Source organism: Lathyrus oleraceus, chromosome 6, assembly GCF_024323335.1.
Source record: "Lathyrus oleraceus cultivar Zhongwan6 chromosome 6, CAAS_Psat_ZW6_1.0, whole genome shotgun sequence".
Taxonomy (NCBI): domain Eukaryota; kingdom Viridiplantae; phylum Streptophyta; class Magnoliopsida; order Fabales; family Fabaceae; genus Lathyrus; species Lathyrus oleraceus.
Window position 1 is genome coordinate 374629605 of NC_066584.1, and position 26607 is coordinate 374656211.

Genomic DNA, 26607 nt, shown 5'->3' on the forward strand with positions numbered 1-26607 from the left:
ACATCGTAATATTTGGGTGCAGATGAATAGTAAAAATTTTGGTGCAGATGAATTCGTGTTGGTTTAAGGATAACATAGGAAGACACTTAAATAGCCAGGTGACATGGCATGCATGCAAGACCTAAATCACAGATATTGTCCATGAATTTGTTTACATGGACGCGATGATTCAACCTTATGTCGAAATCTCCAATTTTGGACATGTAAGCAAAATAATGTCTTGGTCGATTGATACTAAATTTATTCTTGCATTATGTGAAAGATGGCGTCCCGGGACACACACATTCTGGTTTCTAACCGGTGAATGTACCGTGACGTTAGAAGATGTCTACATGTTATTGGGACTGCCTATCGAAGGTAAGGCAGTAAATGGTAAAATCAACTATGTGAATTCAATTTGCATGGACCTCGTGGATGATGACTTGTTAGATGATAACTCGAGAGGTCAAGGTATACTCCTTTCACGCCTTAAGGCATATTACATCAACTTATAGTTAGATGAAAATTCTACCGAAGACGCTCAAATAATAAAAACTAGGTGTTATATTATGCTTTTAATTGGTTTATTTTTATTTTCCGAAGGTAATGGTTCTAGTATGCATGTTATGTATTTACCTTTACTAAGACATGTACATAGAATAAGAAGTTACAGTTGAGGGTCCGCTTGTTTGGCTTATCTTTATAGCTCTTTGTGTAAAAAAGCATACAAAGACGCATCTACATTTTCTAGGTGTGTTGTTTTGCTCCAAGCATGAAGTTGATCTAGACTACCGTCCCTAGCCCCCGTCAACAACAACCCATTCACATTCCTATATGCACAAAAGTAAGTTCTTAAAAATGGATTGTATTTACTTACTTTACCGATTATTATCTCTAAATAATATTTTTACTTTTATGGTCGACACGTGGTATGAGTTATAACAGATGTCCTAGACATTGTATTGCCCAGTATCACAATCTATTGAATCACCTTCGACCGACAAATGTATTATCATTAACCTAATTAATTCGTAATAATTTGTTAATTTCTTCTAACAAATTTATAATCTAATATATGTTCACATTTCAGTTCATTTGGCGTCCATATCTAAATTTGGATCATGACCATAAAATCAACGAATAAGACGTAGCCGTTTGGACTACATGCACACCGATCATAAGATTCACCACTGTCGATATGCACAATAGTGTCCGTGTTAAATTGCAGTTCAGTATGCTTAAACACATCTCAGATCCCCCGACAAACCTCGGAGAATGACATCTACGAAAAGTTAACGACCAATAAAACTTTAACCCATGGCAAAGCTTCGTTAGATCTTAGTGTCGAAAATGGAAGCACCGGCAAGACCATGTCTTAACTGACACTGTGATGCCAACCGAAGAAAAACCAACTCGTAATTATATGGCTTGGTACATATCGGTTGGATTTGAGTTCATCGCCGATGATATGTACCTATACGATCCACGCCAGACAACTTACACACAAGAAAGTTCAACATCTAGCCCCCAATAACATTGTCAGACCGGTTACTCACAACCACATATCCATAAAAAATTCTGATCCATAAACACACAAACCTACAACCCTAACATGACAAACACCCAACCATAACACCAAGAGCATACTCCGTACCACCACCAACAAGTAGATCATCATCAAGACACCTAACATCGCTATGCACCCTGAAGGAGAAGAGCGATCCAAAACGCAGCGGAATTTAAAATTTCTCCTTTGATGATCCTTACGAATGGGCATGATCAGTGATAGAATCGTTACCTCTTGTGGCGATTGTAACCTTTGATGCAGATCTACGGAGCGATCACGAACGTTGAACGATGACAACGCCTCTACTCAGTTCACACAAACAGATTCCTTCAATCTCAGTGCTAGCTGCTACGAATGAAGGCTTTGAGTGTGTGTGTGTGTGTGTGTGTGTGTGTGTGTGTGAGAGAGAGAGAGAGAGAGAGAGAAAGAAACTAAGTTTCAACTGCACTAATGCTTCTGCACAAGGGTTCTATTTATAGAACCACTTGTGTGGGCTATAAGCTAAAAAGCCCACTTAAGTGTATGTGGCCCATATCTTATAATATACCAAAATCACTTAAGCGTGTGGTATCTTACCATATTTCGTATTTTGCTTAAGCACACCGTACCTTACGATGTTCTACAATTCACTTAAGGACACCGTACATTACGGTATTCCTTAGTTACTCTATCTCTCATCAATCCGTCCTTTTGTGTGTGACCCTGTAGGTTTTCACGACATTGGTAATTATATTAAATCACGTATTTAACATAATAAATAGTGAGCGGTATCTAGCAACACGTCACTGCTACCCAAGACACGAAAATGTCATGTGATCTGACAAATCCTTTTGTGATAATACTTATGTGTACAATTACCCTTTTGCCCTTATGTCTATATTGAACACAAGGCATCGACCGTGTCATCCTTGTCCAGTTCAATATTGGGCCCATAGACATTTATCCTGTTACGTAGGATGGGCAAATTCCATCTAGGTCACTCATTTCCCTTAGCATGCTTCGTGGAGTACCCATCAACTGTCTTTATGGTCATCCAATTACGGACAATGTTTGATCAGCAATAAGGCACTCGACTCTACATCTAGGGTCCATAGTGGTTTCAGGTCGAAGGGTGGTGTACACCATTATCACCATGAGAATAACTTATGACACTTTGCATAACATTCTATATAGTATTCTCATAGCGGGTCAATCCAGTATAAATATTACTCTTAATATTCATACCTATGTTTAAGACTTGATAACTCCTTATCCATGATCCATGAGATGTGATCATCAGTCTATATACATAATAGTCTTAATGCTTTAATGTTATCCCACTTCACAATAAAGCTCGACTACAGATACTTTAAGAATAGTGTCCTTATGTTTAATGTGATCTCATGATTAAGTCACACTTGATACATTAAACGGACTATCTATTCTAGGGACTTTATTAAACAAACATAATAAAGAAAAAACCTTTTACTATTAATAAATAATTCAATACAAGTACCAAAAGTATTGGCCTCTAGGGCTTACACCAACACACCAACACATCACCCTATCATAATCGCCTTAGCCAAAACACTCAACGACCATTTAACATCAACCATCTCTCATTCTACTATAGCCAAGAAGCCCAAACATCACAAAACCAAAACATGCAACAACCATATGACTACCAAACACCACAACAATCATTTCAACCTTTTCTCGATGCATCATTCACACCAATGTCTCCCTTCAATCGTCTTGGCCACCCTCCAATAACTCAAACACAACCCAACTACTCTGGCATGGGTCATGAACTCAAGTATGGCGGTAGCCCTTCAATGCATACACAAGACTACACAGATTTGTCTGAATATCTCAGGAAATCTCCTGTAGTTGGTGGTGATGTTCCTGAGTCCTCAGATACTCAAACACCTGGGGTGAATCATCAATGTGGGTCAGGACCACGAGTTCGGGTAGCTAGGGGATGTGGGACCGGAGGTCGGTTAGGTCATCCTGGTCAACGACATTAATCTTTTTGTGTAAACGCATATTAATATTAATATGAATTGGTCCGATTTCGAAATTTATCTAAATGTACAATGTTTTTAAAAAATAATTACGAAACACACACAAGTGTCAGACCTCATTTATAAATTAACACACAAACGCCAATTGGATTGACAACACTAGGTGTACTAGCCAATCCAATTAGCGCCACCTCACTAAATTTAAGAACAAACGTCAATTCATCTGACGCCACCTCTTCAAAGTAGAGTATTTTGGAAAATAATCTGAAAAATGAGTTATTTATTTACTTTTTTTAAAAATAGAATTATTTAGATAAAAAATTCAAAGAAAAACTATAACACTAAATTTTTTTTTTTTAAGGATGCAAGTATTTGTTTCGGAGAGGTTTTATTCCACTCCTCCCCCTCATCAAATTTAAACCAGACATTTAATTAAAAATATTCTTACCTCCCCTCCTCTCTATTCCATCTACCCAAATCAAACACCTTAAGCTTATATTACTAATACAACATTCGCATAACTATAAACTATCGCTCCTCTTCTTCCCGCTTCCCGCTCCCTCCATTAATATCGGTGACCGATCCATCTGATGTGAAAAACTCAACTGTCAGTGATTCTTCTCGTCGACGACGACACAACAGAACCAGCACGCATAACTTATGCATCACTTGAACTCTATCCTCCTCCTCAACACCTTCCAATGTCTGAGGTAATTTTTAATCTAATCGTGGAACCCTAATTTCTAGGTTTATTTCTATTCAGATCAAACTCTTACTTTGATTCTTCGCATGCTATTCAGATTTGGATTGAGATTTTTAGCTGAACCTTTCAAAGCAAGACATTCTTAATACTCTTTAGCTTCAAAATAATTATTTTATATGCTCAACATTGATTTTTCTGTATAAAACTTCTCAATGTGTAGGAATCTTAAGAGTGCGAAGATAGAATATTCTGTTTTGGTGGGTTGAGTCTTTCATGTATGTACCCATGAAATCAGGCTATCAACAGGGTGGAGTTGAAAATACTCACACGAAGATTTTACTAACGTCATTGTCGGCAATGGCGGCCGAGTCCACTACTTTTCCTATAGACTTGATCAAGACCAGGCTCCAACTCCATGGTGAGTCACTTTCCTCAAGTCGTCCAACCGGTGCATTTCGAATAGGCTTAGGCATTATTCGTGAACAAGGTCCTCTTGGGCTTTATAAGGGCTTGTCTCCAGCAATTTTAAGACACCTATTTTACACGCCTATTAGAATTGTTGGGTATGAGCATTTGAGGAGTGTTGTTTCTGCTGACCATGGGTCACCCTCTATTATTGGCAAGGCTGTTGTTGGTGGAATCTCTGGTAGTATGGCTCAGGTGAGAACTACATGGTCTGGAAAATGTTGTATATTTGTGCTGAATTTTTGTCTTTTTATTCATTTCTCATAGGAAATAAATAAGATTTGTAATTGCAAATTTTTATAAATCTTCATTTGAAAATGTTGAGCATCATGGGTGTTATATTTAAAGGCCAGAAGTTCTAAGATTCAGGCTGGAGCATGGGGCAACAAATAGTAAAGTTACAGTCTTGATTTTTAACTCTATAGTTAAGATGTTCAAGAACAATGTTATATATATATTTTTTACAATTAATAGTGCAGGTTATAGCAAGCCCAGCTGATCTTGTCAAGGTGAGGATGCAAGCTGATAGTCAAATGATGAGCAGAGGTCTCCAGCCTCGCTATTCAGGGCCATTTGATGCTTTTAACAAAATCGTTCAAGCCGAAGGGTTTCAAGGGCTGTGGAAGGGTGTTTTCCCTAATATCCAAAGAGCCTTCTTAGTGAACATGGGGGAATTAGCCTGTTATGATCATGCTAAGCAATTTGTTATTGCAAACAGGATAGCTGAGGATAATGTTTATGCCCACACATTAGCTTCTATCATGTCAGGTCTAGCGGCAACTTCTTTAAGTTGTCCAGCGGATGTTGTCAAGACTAGAATGATGAATCAGGCAGCTAAAAAGGAAGGAAATGTCTTATACAAGAGCTCCTATGATTGCTTGGCAAAGACAGTTCAAGTTGAAGGAATAAGAGCACTGTGGAAAGGATTCTTCCCCACATGGGCTAGGCTTGGTCCATGGCAATTTGTGTTCTGGGTTTCCTATGAGAAGTTTAGAAAATTTGCCGGGCTCTCTTCTTTCTAGGATACTATTTTATTTATGCTGTAAAACCTTCATTCAAGATAAAGTGATAGTTCGCAGCCTCAAAAGTGAGTGCCCACACTCAATTATTGATTTTTTTTTTTATGTTTGTTGTACTATTATTTGGAACCCTTTATGTGCAGTTACATTGTCTCCAAGTGTTACTCGTTTTTTTTTTCAACTTTCAATTTATATTGCTCTTATTTATTTTAGGATATATTTCACTCATTATTTCCTCAAAAATAATTGTCACATTATTATTCATTTTGTTATAGTTAATAGCTACTGGAAATCTAATTTGAAGAAAGAAGAAAGTTTCCTGCTGGAAAAATAACCTTAGGAGGATGTTACTTGTACAGTTTGTGACAATGGGATTCCAATAAAAACCGACGGCAAACTAATTGGTTCAATTGATTGATTTAATCAACAGTAATATTAAGATTTAATAATATATTCACATTTTTGTCACATATGCGATGCTATATGTGGATTAATTCTTTCAACTGTTTCTTTCATTTTGTAGCTAAATTAACAACTGTGATATCATATGCTTGTGCAAGTCGACGTTGATAGTGGTGCTCTATCCCAGATATGCTATATATAACTGCTTTGTATACCTTCTACTTAGAAGATCTTTATTTGGATGATGTGATTTAATGAACAATACTGTTTGACTAATGAAATCCTATAAAATATGTAAGGAACTCAAATAGCTAAAACTCATTATCAATTCATTTACATGTGGCAAAAGGGATGTTATACTTGTCCATATATTGTGCTTAATCCATAGCCCAAACCTGCATTAAGAATAGGTGAAGAGATTAAGTTACTGGAAAGATGGAAAAGAAGTTGGTTAGTTTGTGACACCATGACTTCTAATATGATCAGGACCTAACCTGGATCTTTCCGTCAGAGGAACCAACAAAAAGCATCATGCCATCAGCGTCTGACACTAATGATGTAATTTTTGTGTGACCACCAGCCATTTTGATGGAAGCTACCCGGGTGAACTTATCTTTTAACCAAACTTCAATGGTGCCAAATTTTGTACCAGCAAATATGAAGTCACTGTTGATGGCTACGCGATGGATGTCGAGTCCAGTTGAGAGTGATCCCACCATCATTTTGGAGGTAAGTGAAAATATCTTACATCAAACGAAGAAAAAGTTAGTTCTGCGAGAAAATATGCTTTATCTATAACAACAATAACTTTGGAACAGAACAAGAACTGTCATATACCTTTCCTGCAGTTGCATCAACAGAAGAACCACAAGCAAAGAGGAAATCACCATGAATCTGAAGGGAGTGTATGGTTTGTTTTCCCAACAATTTTCTTGTACCAGTGAAAAATGAAGTTGATGTATGGTTGGACAAGTTAACCTCCTGCCATTATTCAGCCCGTAATTTTTAAGGAAGATTTCCAGAAAAGCTTTTGTATGTTTGGTTAGAGTCGTATATTTTGGTAACGAAAAGAACACATGGGAGCTTAACTTCAGCTAAAGACACTACTAAATATGATGCAAGGTAAAGGAGTGCATACCTGTATGCTGTAACCAGAGCAACCACAATACAATTTGTCCCCAGCAACAGCAAGGCATTTCACATATTTGTTGAAATTGATGAGCTTTGGAGCATCTGACCAGTTAAAAACCTGTAAATATCAAAATTTTATCAGTTTTATCTTCAGATGGAAATATATTTCTTTATGAATAGTTCGGCAGCATATTAGACTTGCCTTAACTCCTGTTCCTTGAGTTACATAGCATGCCAATTTAGCATTAGCTGCTAGCTCATACACTGCTTCCTTAACGTCATAAACATCTATACATTTAATCCCGTCGGGTTTAATTGTCCAAACCTGTACGAAGAAGTAATATTCAATGGTGCAGATCAAGTATTATGATTGAGTTAGAGTATCAACAAAAAGATGCAGGTAATTTGGGAAGTTAACATTGAAGGAAAGTTAAGGTATCAAGTACTATTGTTCATTTTCTTCTATTGCCTTCTATTGTTATTATTATAGAGTACATGACAAACAATAAGAATGTAAAACATTTTCTATGTTAATGGTTAGTCATATATAGCCATTTCTATCTGTTTATTAGCAGTATTAATTGGTATGCAAAATGATTATTTGACTAATTTTTTTTCTGTGACATAGCATGATGAATTACCCGGATTGTTTTGTCCAAGGAAGAACTGTATAGTCTATCAACTGAAGAACAAAGAGATGTAACCGCTTTTCTGTGCTCACGAGTCTCTTGAGTTACTCGTGGTATTCTCTTCCTTGCGTCCCATACCTAGGAGGAAGTTTAACTGTTAAAAAAACTGCTAGACACACACACAACCGCGCTGTTTCTGATTATTAGGATACTCTACCTTGATAGTTCCATCAGCATGTCCACTTAAGACCTGGCCGTTGAGGTAAAGCAAAGAAAGCACCTCTCCGTTTGAGCTCAAATCTAACTCGACTACTTCTTTACAACTCCACAACTCTGTCTATAGAATAGAGAATTAAAAAAGTTACTTTTCTTAACATGTATATTATGTGAAATGAACTATATCCTAAATCACCAATCCACTCACCACATCAACAGAATTTAAGTTTAGTAAGGCTTTCAAAATATCAGCTGCCACTGTTGAATATTTCTTCAGCTTCCTCAAGATTCTATAGATGCTTTTAGCATAGACTCTAAGTGCTTCATGAGCAGCTGAAACATTGCAGCTTTTATTTAGTGTAGTGTTCTCCTTTGTATAATAAAACACAGATAATGTTTAATATAAAAAACCTACTTGGATCACTAATGAAAGACTTCAAAGCTAGGGTAGCCAGGATCTTTTCCTCTAGGTTCTTGGATGACTGGATGACATTTATAAGGGCCTCGAGCAGGGATTTTCGAGCAATATCTCTTACACCAGTATCAGGTAGAGTAAAGAGCATGTGTGTGAGCCATGTGGCAAGCACAAGGCAAGATTTTGCCATCTTTAAGGAGTTACTCTTTAGGCATTCTTCCAATGCTTGAAATATTGAACCGTTTTCATGATTGCAAAGTACAGAAGCCACTCTTTTCTGCCAAGATTTCATGGCGTTTTTTTCATTCTCCTATGTAAGAAAAATTTGTATTAGTATCATGAGGAAATCAATTATTAACCAGATCCAAAAATCAAAATGACATATCCTCGAACCATTGTTTCCATCAAATCTTTGTCAGAGTGTCCTAATTGATCGGCCTTCACTAAAACATTGTAAGGTTGATCAAATCCGGCAATCTTCAGTAACCAAGCTTCAGTATATGACTTTCCTGAGGAAGTGACATGTCCAATAAGAAATAGTAAAGCATCTAAAGCCTTCATTTGATTATTTGAGAAGTCCTTTTGCCAAAGTGCTTCTATCAGTGTCTCTACAGCTTCTTCCCTGTAAATGCTCATCTTTCGCGGCTCAACCTGAAGATTTTGACAAGAACAAGAAATATATTATGGCAACAAGACAGTATCAGTTACAGTTTAGTAAGAAGAATTTTTTCTAACAAAACTTACCAAAAGATCAAGCTGAAGAAGAAGGCTAGCAACAGCAATTTGATGTTCCATTGGAGCCATTTGAAGATATACAAGAAATGTATGCATTGTACTGAATGCTCCTTCATCCTTGATTATCTGTAATATCCGGTTGCTGAACGTCCTTCTGTAACATCATGCCAAAATATTGAATGTTTCATTTGAGTAAATAATTGAAAGGAGAGGGAAATTTTGTTTATTGTAAGTTACCTATTTAATCGAACCAGTTCTGAGAGAAATTCCACACAGATTCCTCGCACGCTATCATTTCCAGCATGAAATAATTCAAGAACAGGTGACAATTCAATTCTATTTGCTATTGAGCTCTTACAACTTTTTTCAGCTTGCATACAACACAAAAGTATGGAAATGATAGACCTTCTTCCTTCCATTCTGTCCAAATACTTTACTATGGCTGGAATTCCATTTGCTGAGATAACACTTGAAGCATTAACAGACCTGTTATATTCGTCCCCGCCCATTAAAATTTGCTCAAGAATTGCTATGGAGGCAGCTCTAGGGTCTATAGCTAACTGAAAATCATCTATATCCTCATTTTTGTTCTGGATCACTTGGATAAGAGAGGGTATAAGTTCATGTTCCGAAAGCTGAGCGAAAACTGGCCTTAGTTGGTAAATAAGAAGTGCAGCCTCAGCCAAACCATTCTTAAGTAGAGTAGCTAAGCAATCGAAATCAGAATCTACACTATTAAGTGTTTCTCCAACACTTTCGTCTGCGAAAATCAGCTCCGAAAGAATATAAATCGATCTTCTCAAAACTTCTCTATTCAGAGAAGCTGAAAGAATTTCTACTAAACCACTTATGACAGTTGGCTTTGATAAATAAGAATGAATCTGAGGATCAGTCTTTGAATCCTTCCACAGTCTCGCTATTTCCGTTATAGCTTCTTCACATTCTGGCAAGTTTTCTGATGTACATAGACTTGTTATATAAGGAGTCAATGAATTTATAATTGTTTCAACTGCAGCTTGAGATAACACACTAGTCGGAGATGCACTAATGGCAACCTGCATAAATCTGTTGTTTCTTTGTCTAATATAATCTTCTTTGTTCTTCTGACTTGGCGAATCAGTAGTTCTTTGTGTAGTGGAGATCATTGCAATGTCTTTTGCTGAGGGAGAACATGAAGAACCTCTCGGTGTGTTAGAGGTTGAAAATTCTTGAGCTAGTTCAGGATTCTGTTCTTTCCATGATACTATCAATCTCTTCAAAACATAGTTTGTTTTCGGTAAGATGTTTGCAGATAGAGGCTGCCGCGTAATAGGGCATGTTGTGTTTCCTGTTCCGAGCCACTCTTGAATTGCTTTTCTTTCATAGGTCTGGCCTGTTTCAAGCGTGACAGGATCAGTAAATATCTGACCTGTGATTGGACAAACAAAATCTTTGGGCGGTTTTGATCCAATAGTCAGTTTCTCTAATTTCGGAAACGAAGCTGAACTTTGATATCCATCATCACTTTCACCAAGGGAACTGAAAACCCAAAAGGGTAACAAAAGTTGAAGATTAAGAACATAAAAGTACATCATGAATGAAAGAAGTGGTAGTTACCTGTCATTCAACACTTGGCTATTCTCATTGTCTTGATTCATACTTGGTGTTTGACTATCATTCTTTCTGTTAATATTTTTCAAGACCTATATTCCAAATAACTGTTACATAGTTGAACTTATAAAGTAGTAACTACACCTAAGAATTGTAAATAATGGGATCATGTTGATCTTAAAAAACATACCAATTCTTCTTCATCGCCGTTGAAAATGTGATCTGAGCTTATGTCTGGAGATGATGATAGAGAGTGATCAGAAATAGTTGAGCCTCTAAAACGATTAGACAGTAACCGCAAAAACTTTGATTCTTTTTTACTATGGATTTGAGGATTTGAATTTGAAGATGAATAATTTGGAGCAGTTCTCGGGGATTGCATAGGAGAGATATTAGGAGATTGCATTTGATTCTTCTGGTTTGATCGATATACTTTTGGTTCAACATCCTCGTCTTTGATACTTGTCTTCGGTTCAGGTGAGAAAATATTGTTTTTATCAGAATCTACAGATGCATCATAATGCTCAGAATCTGAATCATCTTCAATCTCTTCAATTATGCTCTCCTGCATAATGTAATTTATCATAATTCATAAGTCCTATAGAATATGCTACTTGAAATCCATTTATCAAAAGCTATACAGATAACTTTCTATTACCTTAGCACCCCACATGGATGATTTCTCCCCCTTTGAATAGTTGGAATTGGAAGTTAAATTCTCTCTGCTGAAATTCAGCATCCAAAAAGCACATATAAGACTCAAAAGGTTCAAATGAAATAAAACACATGTTAATAAAATACAAAGATATGGGTCTTATCGTATAGCCATGTCCCGGATTCGTTCAAACTCACAGATTCGAAGAATTCATAACTCGAGTGCATAACTCTAACCTGGTTGTTTCACTTAAACCATCATAAGATCTTCTCGTTGTCATAGAAAACCCAGAACTCTTGGGCAAAATAGGGCCGAATTTAACAAAATCAGGAACAGACCGGCTCAACTCATGCAAAGGAGTCATCGGCGGCTCAGCAATTGGCAACATAGGAACAACCTTCTTGCTTGAGGTAGAATCAGGGTTCATACAATCATTATAATACTTCGCATATAGCCTTGTGTTCTCATCTAAAGACTCTCCATAAAGCTGCTCAAGTTTCTGCAGTTTCTCAAGCTGATTCGGCCTCATAGAAAACACCAAAGACTCATTGAAAACTTGATCAAAATCACCTGTATAAGAAAAATCACAAGTTTCAGGCATAACTTCCATCATAAGCCTATGTCTCTCCTCCGAATACCACCCTACAATCGAACTCATATGCGGAAGAAACAGGCTTTTCCATAACTCAGGCGCGAAATCAATCCTAGAGAAAAACGGATCAACGACAAACATCTCAAGAGAATGAAAAATACAACTCTTAATATTGTTCCTCAACTTCCACAAATACGATAAATTCAAATGCGCCCAAGCTGATAAATACGAATTCGGCACTCCAGCAGTTTTCTGCTTAGGGTTCAACATTGCACACACCTGCAACATTTTCTCAGCATAATCCAATCTTGCAAGCTTAGTTTCCATATTATAAGTATTAATAGCTTCTTCAAGAGCTTCAATTCCCCAATCAAGATTCGCCAATACCGCTTGATCAGAATACTCAACCTCACTTTCTTTCTCACCATTTCCATCTTCAGCTGCTAACCTCTCAGCACACTGATCTTTATGCTGTGTTCTTTGCTCTTTGTTGATTAACCTATCTTGAATGAAACTATCAATACTTGTAGTCAAGAACCTCACGATATCGTTCTGATCCATCATGAATCTGAAATTCCCCGCCATCGGTCAAAAACAATCAAACAAAAAAGAAAAGAAAAAGAAACAAGTACAAGAGTTAATGATACTAGGATTTGAGTCTTTGACTCAAAATCAAAGAAAGAGACATTGATTATGAAGTTGACATGATGAATAAGCCAACACGTCTGTTGCAAGAAGAAAAGAGAAAAACTATGTGGTATACAAGGTTGGAAACTGCTGTGCCGGCTGCATAAATGTGTTAATATGATGACAGAATCAAAGCTCTGACTAAGGTACATGGATTATATATTTAATTTTATTTTGTTATTATATAGTATTGTGCAAAGGTTACATGTTGGAAATAAATTATATTTTATGATAAAATCATCAGGAAATGATTGGTTGTGTATTGCATTGACAAAAAACAAACAACCGTTGGCTTTTCGGTTTGGACTGTTACTATGCATGCTTAGAAGGTGTGAATATGTGAAAACAAATTTTGCTATTAGTTATATTATATAGAAGAAAATATCAAATTAAACTACCAACCCCAAATTTTCAATATTTTTTTTTGTGAACATGCTTTCGGCGGCATATATAGATAGATAGCTTCACAGTATGTAAAGTTATTGATATAAATTGTTTAGAATATGTTGAAATAAATAAAATTTATTTTAGAAAAAAGTATATTCAAAGTATTTCTCTATTGTGTGTGTGTGTGAATTTAAAGAATTTTCAACTATAAGTAATCGTAATTGACTAATAACTCAAGCAATTTACATCAAGAAAAGAGGTTTGCGCTCTCGACTATGCATTTTTTTATTTAAATTTAGGTAGGAAGTTGGGGAGTAGTTAAGCTAATGAATTAATATATAAGGAGAAGAAAATCAAAGGAGAATTAAGGGGGGTATCGTAAACTATAATTTGTAAATTTAAAAGTGAAGGGGTCAGAATTGTGAATTATTGGTATCGTGAACTATAATTTGTAAATTTAAAAGTGAAGGGGTCAGAATTGTGAATTATTTAACTTTTTATGTTAATGGGTCAAAAAATTTGTTAGATGAAAGTTTGTTTTGGTATTCTCTTTTATCTTTTAAGTACAGATAATTAAGGATATACTTCTTGATTCTTATTAGATAGTTAATTCTAAGAAACCATCCATTGGATTGAGGGATCTTAGGATTTCCTTGGGGACTTTTGGCAATGACTGAAATTGGTCGGATAGTGGTGTTTTCTGCAGATTAGGGAATGACTCATCAGTTGATTTCTAGAGGCAGAAGTGGTTAGAATTTCAATCCTCGAGTGAGCAGTTTCCTTATTTGTTTGGTTTAATGCGGGTTTCCAGACAAAAAGTCATGGAATCAGGCAAGTGGATTGCTGGTGTTTGAAATTGGACTATGGATATTAATTCGGATTTGCTTTTGGGCTCAAAAATGGCTGATTGAGATGATCTTTAGCTCATGCTGGTTAATGTTAATCCCATTTCGGATTGATTTGATAAATTTGTTTGGTGGTACGATTCAGTTGACTTTTCTATTAAATACGTGTTTTTCAAGTTGGCCACTATATCTTATTCAGACCCACATCCAAATCGAGATCTTTCTTCTGCATTAAAGATTGTTTGGAAAACAAATGTTCCAAGCAATATTCAAGTTTTTGCATCGAGGCTACTGCTTGGCAGACTTCAAACAAGAGACGAATTAGCAAAGCGAGAGGTAATTTTAGGAGTGCATAACCTTGTTTTCCCTTTAGGGCCATCAGAATCACATTCTCATTTTTTTCTTTTTTGCTCTGTTTTTTAGTCTGTTTGGTCCCAAATTTTAGATTGGATTGGTCTATACAGGTTAGCCCCTTCTGCGTCTATTTTGGATCATTTGTTGGCCTTTGAAACTTCTTTGAAAGGAAAGATTAAGAAGAAGGCTGAGTTCTAATGTGGTTAGCAGTTAAGTGGTCTATTTGGTTGATAAAAAATGAAACTTTATTTAAGGGAAGAGATAAAGGAGTTAGAGAAATTGGTTAATTATCAAAATCACTTTCGTGGTACTTGCTTTGGATCAAGATATAAGGGTAACGTGGGTTGTAGTAGGGAAGATGGGTTTTTGGATCCTTTATGATGTATTTGTTAGTTTAGTTACATTTTGTTTTGTAATTATATCTCTTTTATATTAGGTTGAGTACTCGTTGTACTCAAATTTAATATAGTTCTCTTGCTTATTAAAAAAACATATAAAGTAAAACATGAAGATAATAGGATAAAAATGCTTAAATAACTTATTTGATTGATTGCGTGTAGCCTAAGAAATATACAAGCGTGATTTCTAAACCATGGTGTGGACAACATCTTAATAGTTCTTTATATCTCTCCCAAGCGTCGAAAAGTGATTCGCCATCTTGTTGAGTGAATCCAGTTATTTGGTTTCGTAGGACAGTGGTCTTACTCAGTGAAAAGTATCTAGCAAGGAATACTTTCTTTAGGTCATTCCAAGTGGTTATTGAATTTGCTGGAAGGGAATCTAACCATGATCGTGCTATATCTCTGAGGGAAAAGGAAAATAGTCTTAGACATATCGCCTAAGGAGAAGCATCATTGGTTTTTAGGGAATCATCTAATTGGATGAAAACTTTTAAATGTTTGTTCGGGTTCTTAGTAGGGAGACTTGCGAACTGGTTTTGTTGCACTATTTGCAACAAAAAGGGTTTTAATTCAAAGTTATTAGCTGGAATAATGAGGTTTACAATACTAGAATGGGGTTCTTCGTTAAAAGGTCGGGCGAAATCTTTAAGAGATTTTGGTTTTGTTCTTAGGCCATTGGTTTTCTAATCTTTTGGAGTAAAAGACGAGCACGGGTGTATCTTTCGGGCTCTTTTATTGGATCTACTAAATTTTCGGTACTGCAGGATCTTTGCATTGACCGGCAAAAAGGGGGTGCCTTAATTTAGACGGTGTAACAACAGGGTACCAAATTTGACGTAATTGGTCTGCGACAACGGCGCCAAAAACTTGATGTATGCTTTCCGCAAGTATACGGAATGCGTCAGAGTAATATAAAAGATTATTGATCCCACATAGACCAATGTCAATCTATTGATTACTATCGTTATGGTGTTTATCTAAGGTTAATCAAACAGGTGTATAGAGTGCACATGAATTAAAAATAGTGAAGAATAAATTCAGAGAAAATGGTATTGGAATGTAATTCACATTGATGAAACAGTACTCATATTGTTTATAAATAGAATTACTTATGGGGCAATATTTTCTTCCTTGAAAAAAAGTTAATTAAAAAGGAACTGTCGCGTTAAAGTAATCAGAATCAGACCTAACCTCTAATCTATATCAGTCGCTCACGCTGCACCGGTCGCGTATTGTGTTAAAGTGAAATAGTCTTTTTTTATATACTTACCTCTAAGGCTCAGTTGAAAAGTGCTCTTGATTGGAAACTTTTAACATAAAAGGGTTTCCGGCATATGATCGACCAACCGGATCCTAAACATATAAACGCGTCCGAAAATAGTTTTAAAATCACTTTCTAATAATATTAAAATCTCTTAATTAATTTAACAAAGCGCATTCGCTGTTTTTATCAATTAAAAACTAAACAAGTTTTTTCTTAGATGTCGGACGACTTTCGATCTTACCCGACTTAGTCACGGATCTACTTTCGTAGTAAGCGATCAAATTAAACACAGAAAACTTGTATCAAAATCAAAACAGCCCCTAAAGTATTCCTACAGATACAACATGCGGAGTAACATCGAAACGACGGTCCTCATATTTCAGCACTAAGGATTTAGCTGGACATGGTTACATTAAACAACATAGCATATAATTGATTTATGGAATATGTCATTTAGGGAAGTAAAGTGTTAAGTGTGCAAATGGTTTTGAAAGTGAACCACGGGAATGATACGTTTAAAGTATGGTTAAAAAAATGAATCTTTTGCGATAGTAAATCTGACAAGTAATCGTGTGAGAAAAATAAATAAATTAAAGGCAGTGCGAGAAATAAACAAATTAAAGGCGATGCGAGAAATAAATAAATTAAAGACGATGCGAGAAATAAACAAATTAAATGTGGTGCAAGAAATAAAATAATAGTAATGTGAATTAAATTGAAAACCTGCTCCAAATCTGAGACTTGAATCTGGTACAAATTTGAAATAAATCTGACTTAAAAGTAAAATGACGACAAGATTAACTTCAACTCTATGGTGCTCCAAACCTGATTACAACAATGGTGTAATAATCCTCCGATGTGAAGAATGATTGCTTTAACGGTGTGATTCTATGGCCTATGCTGCAACTAAACTTGGATACCTATAACTAAAAACATAAGTCATATTTATAGTGTAACAATTCCTCAGAGGTTACATAACACTTACAAAATTCATGTGGAGAGAAAATCTCTAGTCATGGCCATTTCCTAGCAATCGCCCTTGACTGGGCGTGGAATAGGAAGATGGTGCCCGCTATCTAGGCATGACGTCCTCCATGTGCACAAAGTGTGGAAGACGTGGTCTTGTAACCGTTGAAACATGGGTGGAAGCCTACACATCATGGCTACCCACATGGACAACACCATGTGGAATGCCATGTGTGTATTTTCCACTGAAAATCTCTAATTCTTGCTCTTTTCGCTTCCTTTTTCCGTGAAAGACTTTATTTAGGCTATGTACCTGAAAACAAGACAAAAGACAAGCATAACACAAGATAATAGCAATAAAACTATAATAATTATGTGTAATCCGAGCCAAATACGCAGTGTGTTTCAGTGTTATCAATTGTGTTCCTTTTTTTTCTCTATGCTTTGTTTTTCTTTCTTCCAGCAATTGGTATCAGAGTCTGGTTCGGTCCATGGATAAGTTTTCTTAGTATGCCATGTGGTTGCAGTTTTGTCTGATCTTCCATATCAGAAAATAAGGTTAGTATTGTGAAAGAGTTGTTGAGCTGCAGTCACAAATTTCGCTCTGCAGTTTGGGCTAGAGAAAATTGATGGAAGAATTTTTTAACTTGTGGAAAGTTCAAATCAAAGATATGTTGATACAATCAATATTACACAAGATGTAATATCATGTTGGTGGTTGAAGAGCTTCCTGCCAACAAGAAAGTTGCACCATAAAGTTTCAACCTAGTTTTTCGACATGTGAAAAATCATGAAGTGGTTTAGCTTCATGTGAAATATACTCTTATTTAGGTAGAGTATGATACTTTTTTAAAACTATGATTGTCGATGAAGACAATGTGAAATTCTTGGAGTGGTTTAACTTCAAGTGAAATTTATTCTTCATGATAAAGTATATTATTGCCGGTGATGACAATGTGGAATTATTTAAGTGGTTTATCTTCAAGTGAAATATATTTTTTATGAGAGAGTATGATAGTTTTTAAAACTATGATTGTCGGTGAAGACAATGTGAAAATTCTTGGAGTGGTGTAACTTCAAGTGACTATACTCTTTATGGTGGAGTATGATTTTTGGTGAAGACAATAAAAATTTATGTATTATTTTCAATCAAGGTGGAGATTGTTGGGGTTTGTTGAGAATATACATGTTGATACTCTTTATGGTAGAGTATGATTGTAGGTAAAGACAATGAAAGTTTATGTATTATTTTTCAATCAAGGTGGAGATTGCTGGGGTTGATTGAAAATATACATGTTGAAGAAGTCCCACGTCACTTAGTTTTGTGAAGGAATAGGGAGTCCAAAGCTATATATAGATTCAAGTTTTTCATTCCAAGATGCACCCGTCAAAAGCACTTTAAGTTTGTATTTGACTTTCTTTGTCCTCTTATATTCTTGTATTAGAATGTTGTGAGATGTAGTTAAATATTTGTTTTGAAGGATGTGGATGTATTGGGGTCTGAGTTAGTTAAGGGTATATTATATGTTGTAGCAATTTAGTTAAGGGTATATTATATGTTTGATCGAAAAAATAGCAAGTGTACTATTTTTACCGATGTAGTAGTAAGGAGTTTTATTTCCAAGTATCGATCTCAAGGATTGCGTAGGAAATACTTATTTTAATTTGATTCTATCAGAACAAAAAGATAATGGTTTGGTTGTTTTGAAATAGTAAACACGAAAATAGTAAAAATAATTGATTAAGATAAAAGATGCTAGGGTGAGTGGTTGAGTTACCCGGTTATGAATTCAGTCAAGATTTCCTTAATACATATGAAACATTCAATCACCTAACCTCAGAATGTTCTTACTTAAGTCCTTAAGGAAGAAACTATTAAACTACCAATTCTTACTCAAATGTCCATTCAATTAATCATTGGTTTTAATCATACAAAATATCAAGGTTTACGGTGATTTACGAAAGTTACTAGTCCTAGATGATGCATTCATAAACCCAATTGTGTGAAAACCCTAACAATCACAATCCTGTTATTGAAAGTCATAGATCAATTTGTATTTGTCCGATACAAACGCATAATAACATCACACAATTGAATTCAAATACGTAACATAGTAATCAAGAAATCATTTGTTCAAATTCATAACATGCGATAACATCAGGACCACCCCCTAGCATCAGGGGGTTTAGCCTCTCATAGTACTTAAAGAACTCATAAAGTAAAGATTAGACATTACAAAGAATTAGGAGAGTTTGATCTTCAATGGTTGATACCCTTGAATCTCGCCGTCTTCAAATCCGTCGTATTCGCTATCTTCTCCAATGCAATGCCTTCGTTCGTCTGTCAAAAAAAGGTCCTTCTTCTTTCTCTTCCAAGCCTTTTTATAGCTTCAGATGAATCTCCTCCAAGCAAAAGGTCCAAACTACCCTTAATGAGCAGAATCGGTTCACAAAGCAAAAATTAGGTTTTCCAAGCTGCGTCAAATCAACACGGCCGTGTGGTGGCACACGGGTGGCCGTGTTGTTCTTCATAATTAATTATTTTCAGCACAAGCTACAGTGGCAACAACACTGGCCGTGTTCCTCCACACGGGTGCCCGTGTTAATGCACTGTTTTAATCAACACGGCCGTGTGGTGGCACATGGGTGCCCGTGTTGATCTCTGTTTTTCTGCTCCCATTCTGCTCTGCTTGATCAACAACACGGGAAATGTTGTGGCACACGGGTGCCCGTGTTGACATGTTATTTCTTCATATTTTTGCCTTTCAGAGTGTCCATAACTTCACCATTCTTGCTTTTAAACCTGTGCAATGGCCTGTAACAATGACACTACGAAACGAAGCATAAACGAGATCTTTTTGACATAGACTTGTAATCGAATGCAATGCGATACCAAACCAACAAAACATGATAATTGACTCCAAAGCAACTGAAAACAAACATAAATCTTACCAAAGTGATGAAAATATGTCGGATTAACGGCGGGAATTCAATGGAAATGGTGACCGATCACAACCCCAAACTTGTCTCATTGCTTGTCCTCAAGTGATGTATTGAGTCCAAGCAAAGGTCACCCCCGACTTCATTTTCCACAATGCAACCTAGTCTTTCACCATTTATGTTCTTCCTTTCTAATCGAGTTTCAGGTCTCTCCGATTCAGGCAGTTTACCACATTTCCACATCAGAAACCTCTTCACCTGCAAGCTTTTCACACACTCATAATATCTCTCAGGGTTAGGTGTGTACACTCACAGCACAATATGCAATACCAAACTCTTAACTTTGAATACATTCTACTGTCACTACCACAGCAGATTCCACACACTTTTTGAGGTCTTTTTAGGTTGTAACGGGGCTTGGGTACGGTGGGATAAACAAAAAAAAATTGGATAACAAAGGGTTTTGAACTCGGTAGTCATGTTGTGTGATTTTTCTTTCTCTTTTTTCTCGTGCATCACGTATACTCTGGGGGTTAATTTCACTCTTTTGACTCTTTTTCTACTCAAATTTTCCCGAGCATTTTATATCTGTTAGAGTCTTAGGTCTCGACAAGTGCATTTTTCTCTTTTGTTTTTCTTTTCTTTTTTCTTTTCTTTTTTTTTTCTTTTTTTTTTCTTTTAAAGAAAATGCATACTATTTTTCTTTTTGTATGATCTCATATTATGCACTTGCCTTCTCTTTCAAGATTTCCACCCCAAACTTAGTTTTATTGCACATCTTGCAATTCACACAATCATACCGAGTTATGACACAAAAGGAAATGAATGATTAAAAGTTAACAGGGGGTTTATGATGAATAATGCTTAAACGTTAACATGGGGTTTACGATGAATAAAATGGCTAAGGCTCAACGGGGTTTACGAAGGGAAACATACATATAGGGATGGCTAGAAAGGTCCTGGCTAAACAAACAACTTGCCTCAGTGTGTGTTGTCATGCTGTGACGTGTCAACAGGACATACGCAAAATCAGAGTGATAAAGTCATACCTGGCTGAACTCTCATGTTGATATTTCGTGTTTGGCTTTTTGTCATCTCACCATGTTGGTTAGCTTGCAAGCTCTGAAGTCTCCTCGTGTTATGTGGTTCTTTTCTGACTTGGTCTTTCCATACCGCTCTCTTGGTCCGGTGTCCCCAAATTGTGTCCGACTTCTTTTCTCAAGGTTGCATCAACTTCCGGGGTGCCTTATCAGCCTAAGTTTGAGGGGTGTCTTTCATCCACTACCATTTATCCCGGATTCGTCCAACCATTTCTCATCACTCTGTACACACAAGTCAACAACGAAAACAAACAAAAACAATACGACGACAACAAAAACAAAAGAAATGGAAATAAAACATGAAAGGAAACCCCCCCCCCCACACACACACACACCTGAACTAAACATTGACCTCAATGTTTAAATCCAGATACAAAGGACTCACAACGACTACTGTTGGTTTACTGCACTTGTGTGGTTTCCTTCCATTTGGAGGTGTTTGTGAATTTGCCCTTTTAATTCTCCTCCTCCCCTATACAAAATTTTAGCACACACAAAGAAAAAAGAAAAAGAAAATAAATTATAAATCAAACGCGTGGGTTGCCTCCCACGAAGCGCTTCGTTTAACGTCGCATGGCTCGACGGTTCATTTCCCTTATCATGGGGGGTATTTCAGGTTCAAAACCTTGTTGCACCTCTTGTCTATAACTCGGACGTTGTCTCTTTTATCAGTGTGGACTCCTTTGTGCCACGTTTCCTTTTTAACTATCCTTTCAGTGTTAGGAATCTTTCCGTTTAGGGTGGGTACTGGCAGTGGTGAGACTTTGATAGTATTCAATGTCCTGATTAAGCCTACTTTATACTGAGATTCTGTATCTTCCTCCACCTCCTGGTCTTCAATAGCATTCAATGTTATTTCCTTGTTGTGAACTTTCAAGGTTAACGTGCACTCATCCATGTCAAGCTTGCATCGACTCGTCTTCATGAAAGGTCGACCCAGAATGATGGGTGCCTTGATAACATGAAATAATATCACATTTTTGGACTCGATTTAATTAAATTATATTATTATTCATTTCAATTTATTTCATTTTATTCGATATTACTTGGTATTTTTCCTCTTATTTATCTCAGGTAGCTTATTTGAAGCACAAGTGAAAAAGGAAGAAAAGGAGGTGCAAAAAGAAATGAAGAGAAGCAAATTTCACCAAACCAAAGCCCAGCCCAAAAGTACTAGCGCTGAGCCTGTGACGAGCGCCACACATGGTGTGACGAGCGTCACGCCCTACTGCCTTGTGTTACGAGCGTAACACATGGTGTGACGGACGTCACACCATTCTCCTATATTTTTTGCTTCAGAAGCGCAACAGAGGCACGTTGAAGCCTATTGCTACGCTTGACCTGGGAAACGTGAAGACCACTTTTACGGAAGGAGTTTTGGAAACCGTTACAAATTGGAACAATATAAATAGAGCCAAGGAGCAAACCCTGGAGCGCTGGCTTTTTTTGGTGCTTTTTCTGTTCCAGCCGTGCAAGCATATTTTACAGCATTATTTTTTACAGTTTTTTACTTTTCTTTGCAATTTCTATTTCCTTTTTCAGTCAATCTTTCAGCACTTAATTAATTTTTCACACAATAGTTTCTACACCGGAAACTATTGTGTATCTTTTACCGGACCTAACCTTACGTTAGACCCTAGTTTTTTTCCTTCACTTTTATTTTCCTGTCCGATTGAAGAATTCAAGAACAAACCCAACCGGTCTGTGGTGGAGTGTTCAAGACTGCTATTAATTACTCAGGTTCTTTAATTATTGTTTGAATTTATATATGCCCTGCTTTATTGTTTATTTGCATTATTTGCCTGAGATGTTTCTATTTAAGCATGATGATTGTTTAGATCTGTTTAGCATGTCTGGCTAATTTATTTAGGTATCAGTATGTAAAGTAAGCGGAATGAAGGAATCAAAACTAAGTTGATTTAATTACGCCTAAAAATAAAATCACTCTTTTTATGGTCTCAATTTACAGGTTTAATACCAAGGTTTTTGTACGAAAGTAAAAGACTAAAGAAGTTAAAATCAATAGAACGAGAGTTTGAGTTTTTAACTGGACAGTGTAAATTGGACATTAATTCTAGATCAGGGCGAAAGCAATTTTTAGAGTTAATTAAATTCTAATCTTTTTCAAAAAGTATTTTTAAAAGTTGAATGTGAGAACGAGAGTTAAGCATTTGAATTTAATTATATAATCTAAGTCAACAGAGCGAGAGTTTGAGACGAGGGTGTTTAAACGATTAGTATTTTCTTAAAAAGAGTTTCTATGGATTCTATTGTTCTCAAAAAGTGATTTTGGACTTAACTAATAAGTGACAACTACGTTAATATAAAGTCATAGTCTATTCAACAGAGCGAGAGTTTGAGAAAAGATTTTTGATCAATAGTATCTACTGAAAAGATTTATTTTAAAACCAAGAAACCAACGAAGATTTGATTCCCTAATTACGACGGACTACATACCGATATTCGCTTAATTGATATTTAAATTAGATCTAGTTTTAGTTTTACATTTCCCCCGAACAATCAAAATATCATTCGCCTTAGCTTTACGAAGTAACCTTAGAAAACGGTATATCGATTCATAAGTCCCTGTGGGATCGATATCTTTTAAAACTACACGATAGAACTGTGCACTTGCAGTTAGTACCCCAATTCGACTCATAAAGTCGCGATCAAGTTTTTGGCGCCGTTGCCGGGGACTTTTGTTTAGTCGATATCGTAACTCTTTTGTTACGCTGTAGAGACTAAGGCTTTTTTTTTCTTTCGTTGATTTGTATGCCACACACTCGCTCACAAGGCGAGCCGTTTTACTTACGAATCAACGACATCGAACTATATCTCCGAGTCTTACGACGAATTTGGGAATATCGTGCTGCAAACAATCTCCCTCCTATCGAAGTTCCCGACCTCAAAAATCTTCTTCCTTCACCAATACCCGAGATGGCAGAACCAGCTCGTGCTCTTCGAGATTACGCCGCTCCATCACAAGATGAGCCGCATTCGAGTATTGCTCCACCCGCAATTGAAGCAAACAACTTCGAACTTAAACCTTCGCTGCTACAGGCAGTGCAACAGAATCAATTCTCTGGAAATCCTACCGAGGATCCAAACCTTCATTTATCCGTATTTGTCCAATACGCTGATACTGTTAAAGCTAATGGTGTCACTTCAGAGGCAATTCGACTTCGCCTTTTTCCTTTCTCGTTAAGAGATAAAGCTAGAAGATGGCTTTAGTCTCTTCCTTCAAACTCAGTTACCACATGGAACGAGTTGAAGAAAGTCTTCCTTGCCCGATATTTTCCTCCAAGCAAAACAACTATGTTGAGAGCCCAGATAAATGGATTTAAACAGAAAGATAACGAGTCTCTTTTCGAAGCATGGGAAAGATACAAAGACATGATGAGACTTTGTCCACACCATGGTTTAGAGGACTGGTTAGTAATTCATACCTTCTATAATGGTCTCTTGTACAACACAAGGTTAACAATAGACGCCACAGCAGGTGGTGCACTTATGGATAAACCTTATGCCGATGCTTATCAACTTATCGAAAGCATGGCTCAAAATCATTATCAATGGGGAAGCGACCGAGCAATGGTAGAGAAACCTCAACCGAAAAGTGGCATGTACGAGATAAGTAGCCTTGATCATGTTAATGCAAAAGTGGAAGCCCTGGCCCAGAAAATTGAAAGTTTGAATGTATCACCTCCAACCACCGTGGTTGCCGCAACTCAAAATTGCGAAGTCTGTGGAATCCAAGGTCACACTCCTGCTGATTGTCAACTCCTAACCGGAATCCAAGCAGAACAAGTGAATTATGCTCAAGGAAATCCCTACTCACACACCTATAACTCAAACTGGAAGAATCATCCTAATTTTTCATATAAGAGTAATAATGCTTTATACGCACCAGGACAAGCTCCAAATCAAGCCCCAACTATACCTCCTGGATATCAAAAGCCGACCTCATCTACACCTAACAATAATGTTCCTAGGAAATCCAACTTGGAAATAATGATGGAGAACTTCATAGCTTCTCAACAGCAAACCAATAAAGATTTTTTAAACCAGAATATACACACTAGTGAACAAATCAAACAATTAGCAAGTAAAGTAGATGCCTTGGCTACCCATAACAAAATGCTAGAAACACAAATATCACAAGTAGCTCAACAACAAGCGCCTACTGCTGCCCCAACTGGTGCATTTCCTGGACAGCCCCAACCTAACCCGAAAAGCCACGCTCATGCAATCATACTAAGAAGTGGAACGGAAGTGGAAGGACCAGTAGATCCAAGAAATGAAAACCAAAACTCTAAGAAGTCAATTGAGGAAGAGAGTAATAAGGAAACCGTAGAAAAGAAAGAACCTTATGTACCTCCACCACCTTATAAACCACTTATCCCTTACCCTCAAAGGCTTATTAAAACCAAAGATGCGGGCCAATTTAAAAAATTTGTTGACCTACTGAAATAGTTAAACGTCACAATTCCATTTACAGAAGCTATTACGCAGATGCCCTCATATGCTAAGTTCTTAAAAGAAATTCTTTCTAATAAAAGGAAACTTGAAGATAGCGAAACTGTTACACTCACTGCTGAATGTAGCGCTATAATCCAGAATATGCCTCCTAAACTTAAAGATCCAGGTAGTTTCTCTATACCCTGTCACATAGGAAAATTTGTCATAGATAAAGCCTTATGCGATTTAGGATCCGGTATTAGTGTTATGCCCCTATCCATATGCAAGAAACTTGAAATGGGAGAATTAAGACCAACTAAAATGTTTGTGCAACTAGCAGATCGTTCTGTTAGATATCCTGTAGGAATTCTTGAAAACGTTCCCGTGCGCATAGGTCAATTCTACATCCCAACCGATTTTATAACTATGGACATTAGAGAAGATGAAGTTACACCCATTATATTGGGCAGACCATTCTTAGCAACTGCCGGTGCGATCATAGACGTAAAACGAGGACGACTCACTTTCGAAGTAGGAGAAGAGAAAATTGAGTTCATTCTTTCCCAATTTTTGAAAGCACCTGCAATAGAAGATACATGTTACTTCATGGATATCATCGATGAATGCATAAAAGAAACAGAGTTAGAAGAAGACAAATCGTCTGACTATCTTGTAGAAGACAAACTAAACCAATGTTTAGCAATAACACCGGATCCTACGCAGTACCTTAAGAAACCAACCCTAGACCTGAAAACACTTCCCAAAAATCTGAGATATGAATTCCTAGACTTAGAACTTGAACGACCAGTGATAGTCAATGCAGACCTAGGAAAACTCGAAACCGAAAAACTCCTGCATATCTTAAGAAAATATCCAACCGCACTAGGATACAACATCACCGACCTTAAAGGAATAAGTCCTTCTATTTGTATGCACCGCATCATGCTAGAAGAAGACTGTAAAACTTCTAGGGAACATCAGAGGAGACTGAACCCGATCCTGAGTGAGGTAGTGAAGAAGGAAGTAACCAAGTTATTAGAGGCAGGTATCATATATCCTATATCTGATAGCAAATGGGTTAGTCCTGTACACATGGTACCGAAG

General features: G+C 36.7%; 2 protein-coding genes and 2 non-coding genes across 5 annotated transcripts; 2 read left to right on the forward strand and 2 right to left on the reverse strand.

The window, feature by feature from the left end:
- The first annotated feature begins 3951 nt into the window (after positions 1 to 3951).
- LOC127092429 (mitochondrial uncoupling protein 3) lies at positions 3952 to 5953 on the forward strand. Its single transcript, XM_051031298.1, has 3 exons — positions 3952 to 4259; positions 4473 to 4912; positions 5197 to 5953. The coding sequence occupies exons 2-3, from the start codon at positions 4526 to 4528 to the stop codon at positions 5737 to 5739; spliced, it is 930 nt and encodes a 309-aa protein (XP_050887255.1). The 5' UTR covers positions 3952 to 4259; positions 4473 to 4525; the 3' UTR covers positions 5740 to 5953.
- Positions 5954 to 6328: 375 nt separating this feature from the next.
- On the reverse strand, positions 6329 to 13371 carry LOC127092428 (putative E3 ubiquitin-protein ligase LIN). Of its 2 annotated transcripts, none has more exons than XM_051031297.1 (16): positions 11746 to 13371; positions 11513 to 11576; positions 11045 to 11419; positions 10861 to 10946; positions 9502 to 10782; positions 9274 to 9418; positions 8923 to 9180; positions 8530 to 8839; positions 8323 to 8447; positions 8116 to 8235; positions 7911 to 8036; positions 7472 to 7594; positions 7277 to 7387; positions 6976 to 7119; positions 6633 to 6881; positions 6329 to 6533 (listed from the first exon to the last, which is right to left on the reverse strand). In XM_051031297.1, exons 1-16 carry the CDS (start codon positions 12684 to 12686, stop codon positions 6516 to 6518), a joined length of 4476 nt encoding a protein of 1491 aa, XP_050887254.1. In that variant the 5' UTR covers positions 12687 to 13371; the 3' UTR covers positions 6329 to 6515. The 2 variants fall into 2 exon arrangements, with proteins under 2 accessions (XP_050887254.1, XP_050887253.1); XM_051031296.1 differs by having other exon boundaries at positions 11513 to 11579.
- Positions 13372 to 14962: 1591 nt separating this feature from the next.
- On the forward strand, positions 14963 to 15068 carry LOC127099383 (small nucleolar RNA R71). The gene has a single exon (XR_007793890.1). It is a non-coding gene; the product is annotated as a small nucleolar RNA R71 (small nucleolar RNA).
- Positions 15069 to 24360: 9292 nt separating this feature from the next.
- LOC127099704 (small nucleolar RNA R71) lies at positions 24361 to 24467 on the reverse strand. The gene has a single exon (XR_007794180.1). It is a non-coding gene; the product is annotated as a small nucleolar RNA R71 (small nucleolar RNA).
- Positions 24468 to 26607: the final 2140 nt, after the last annotated feature.

Coding starts and splice junctions, on each gene's coding strand:
- LOC127092429 (XM_051031298.1), top strand. CDS start 4,526: ATGTATGTACCCATGAAATCAGGCTATCAACAGGGTGGAGTTGAAAAT. Junction 4,913..5,196: donor TCTCTGGTAGTATGGCTCAG/GTGAGAACTACA, acceptor TTAATAGTGCAG/GTTATAGCAAGCCCAGCTGA.
- LOC127092428 (XM_051031296.1), bottom strand. CDS start 12,686: ATGGCGGGGAATTTCAGATTCATGATGGATCAGAACGATATCGTGAGG. Junction 9,419..9,501: donor GAACTGGTTCGATTAAATAG/GTAACTTACAAT, acceptor ATGATGTTACAG/AAGGACGTTCAGCAACCGGA. Junction 7,595..7,910: donor CCTTGGACAAAACAATCCGG/GTAATTCATCAT, acceptor TTCTTCGTACAG/GTTTGGACAATTAAACCCGA.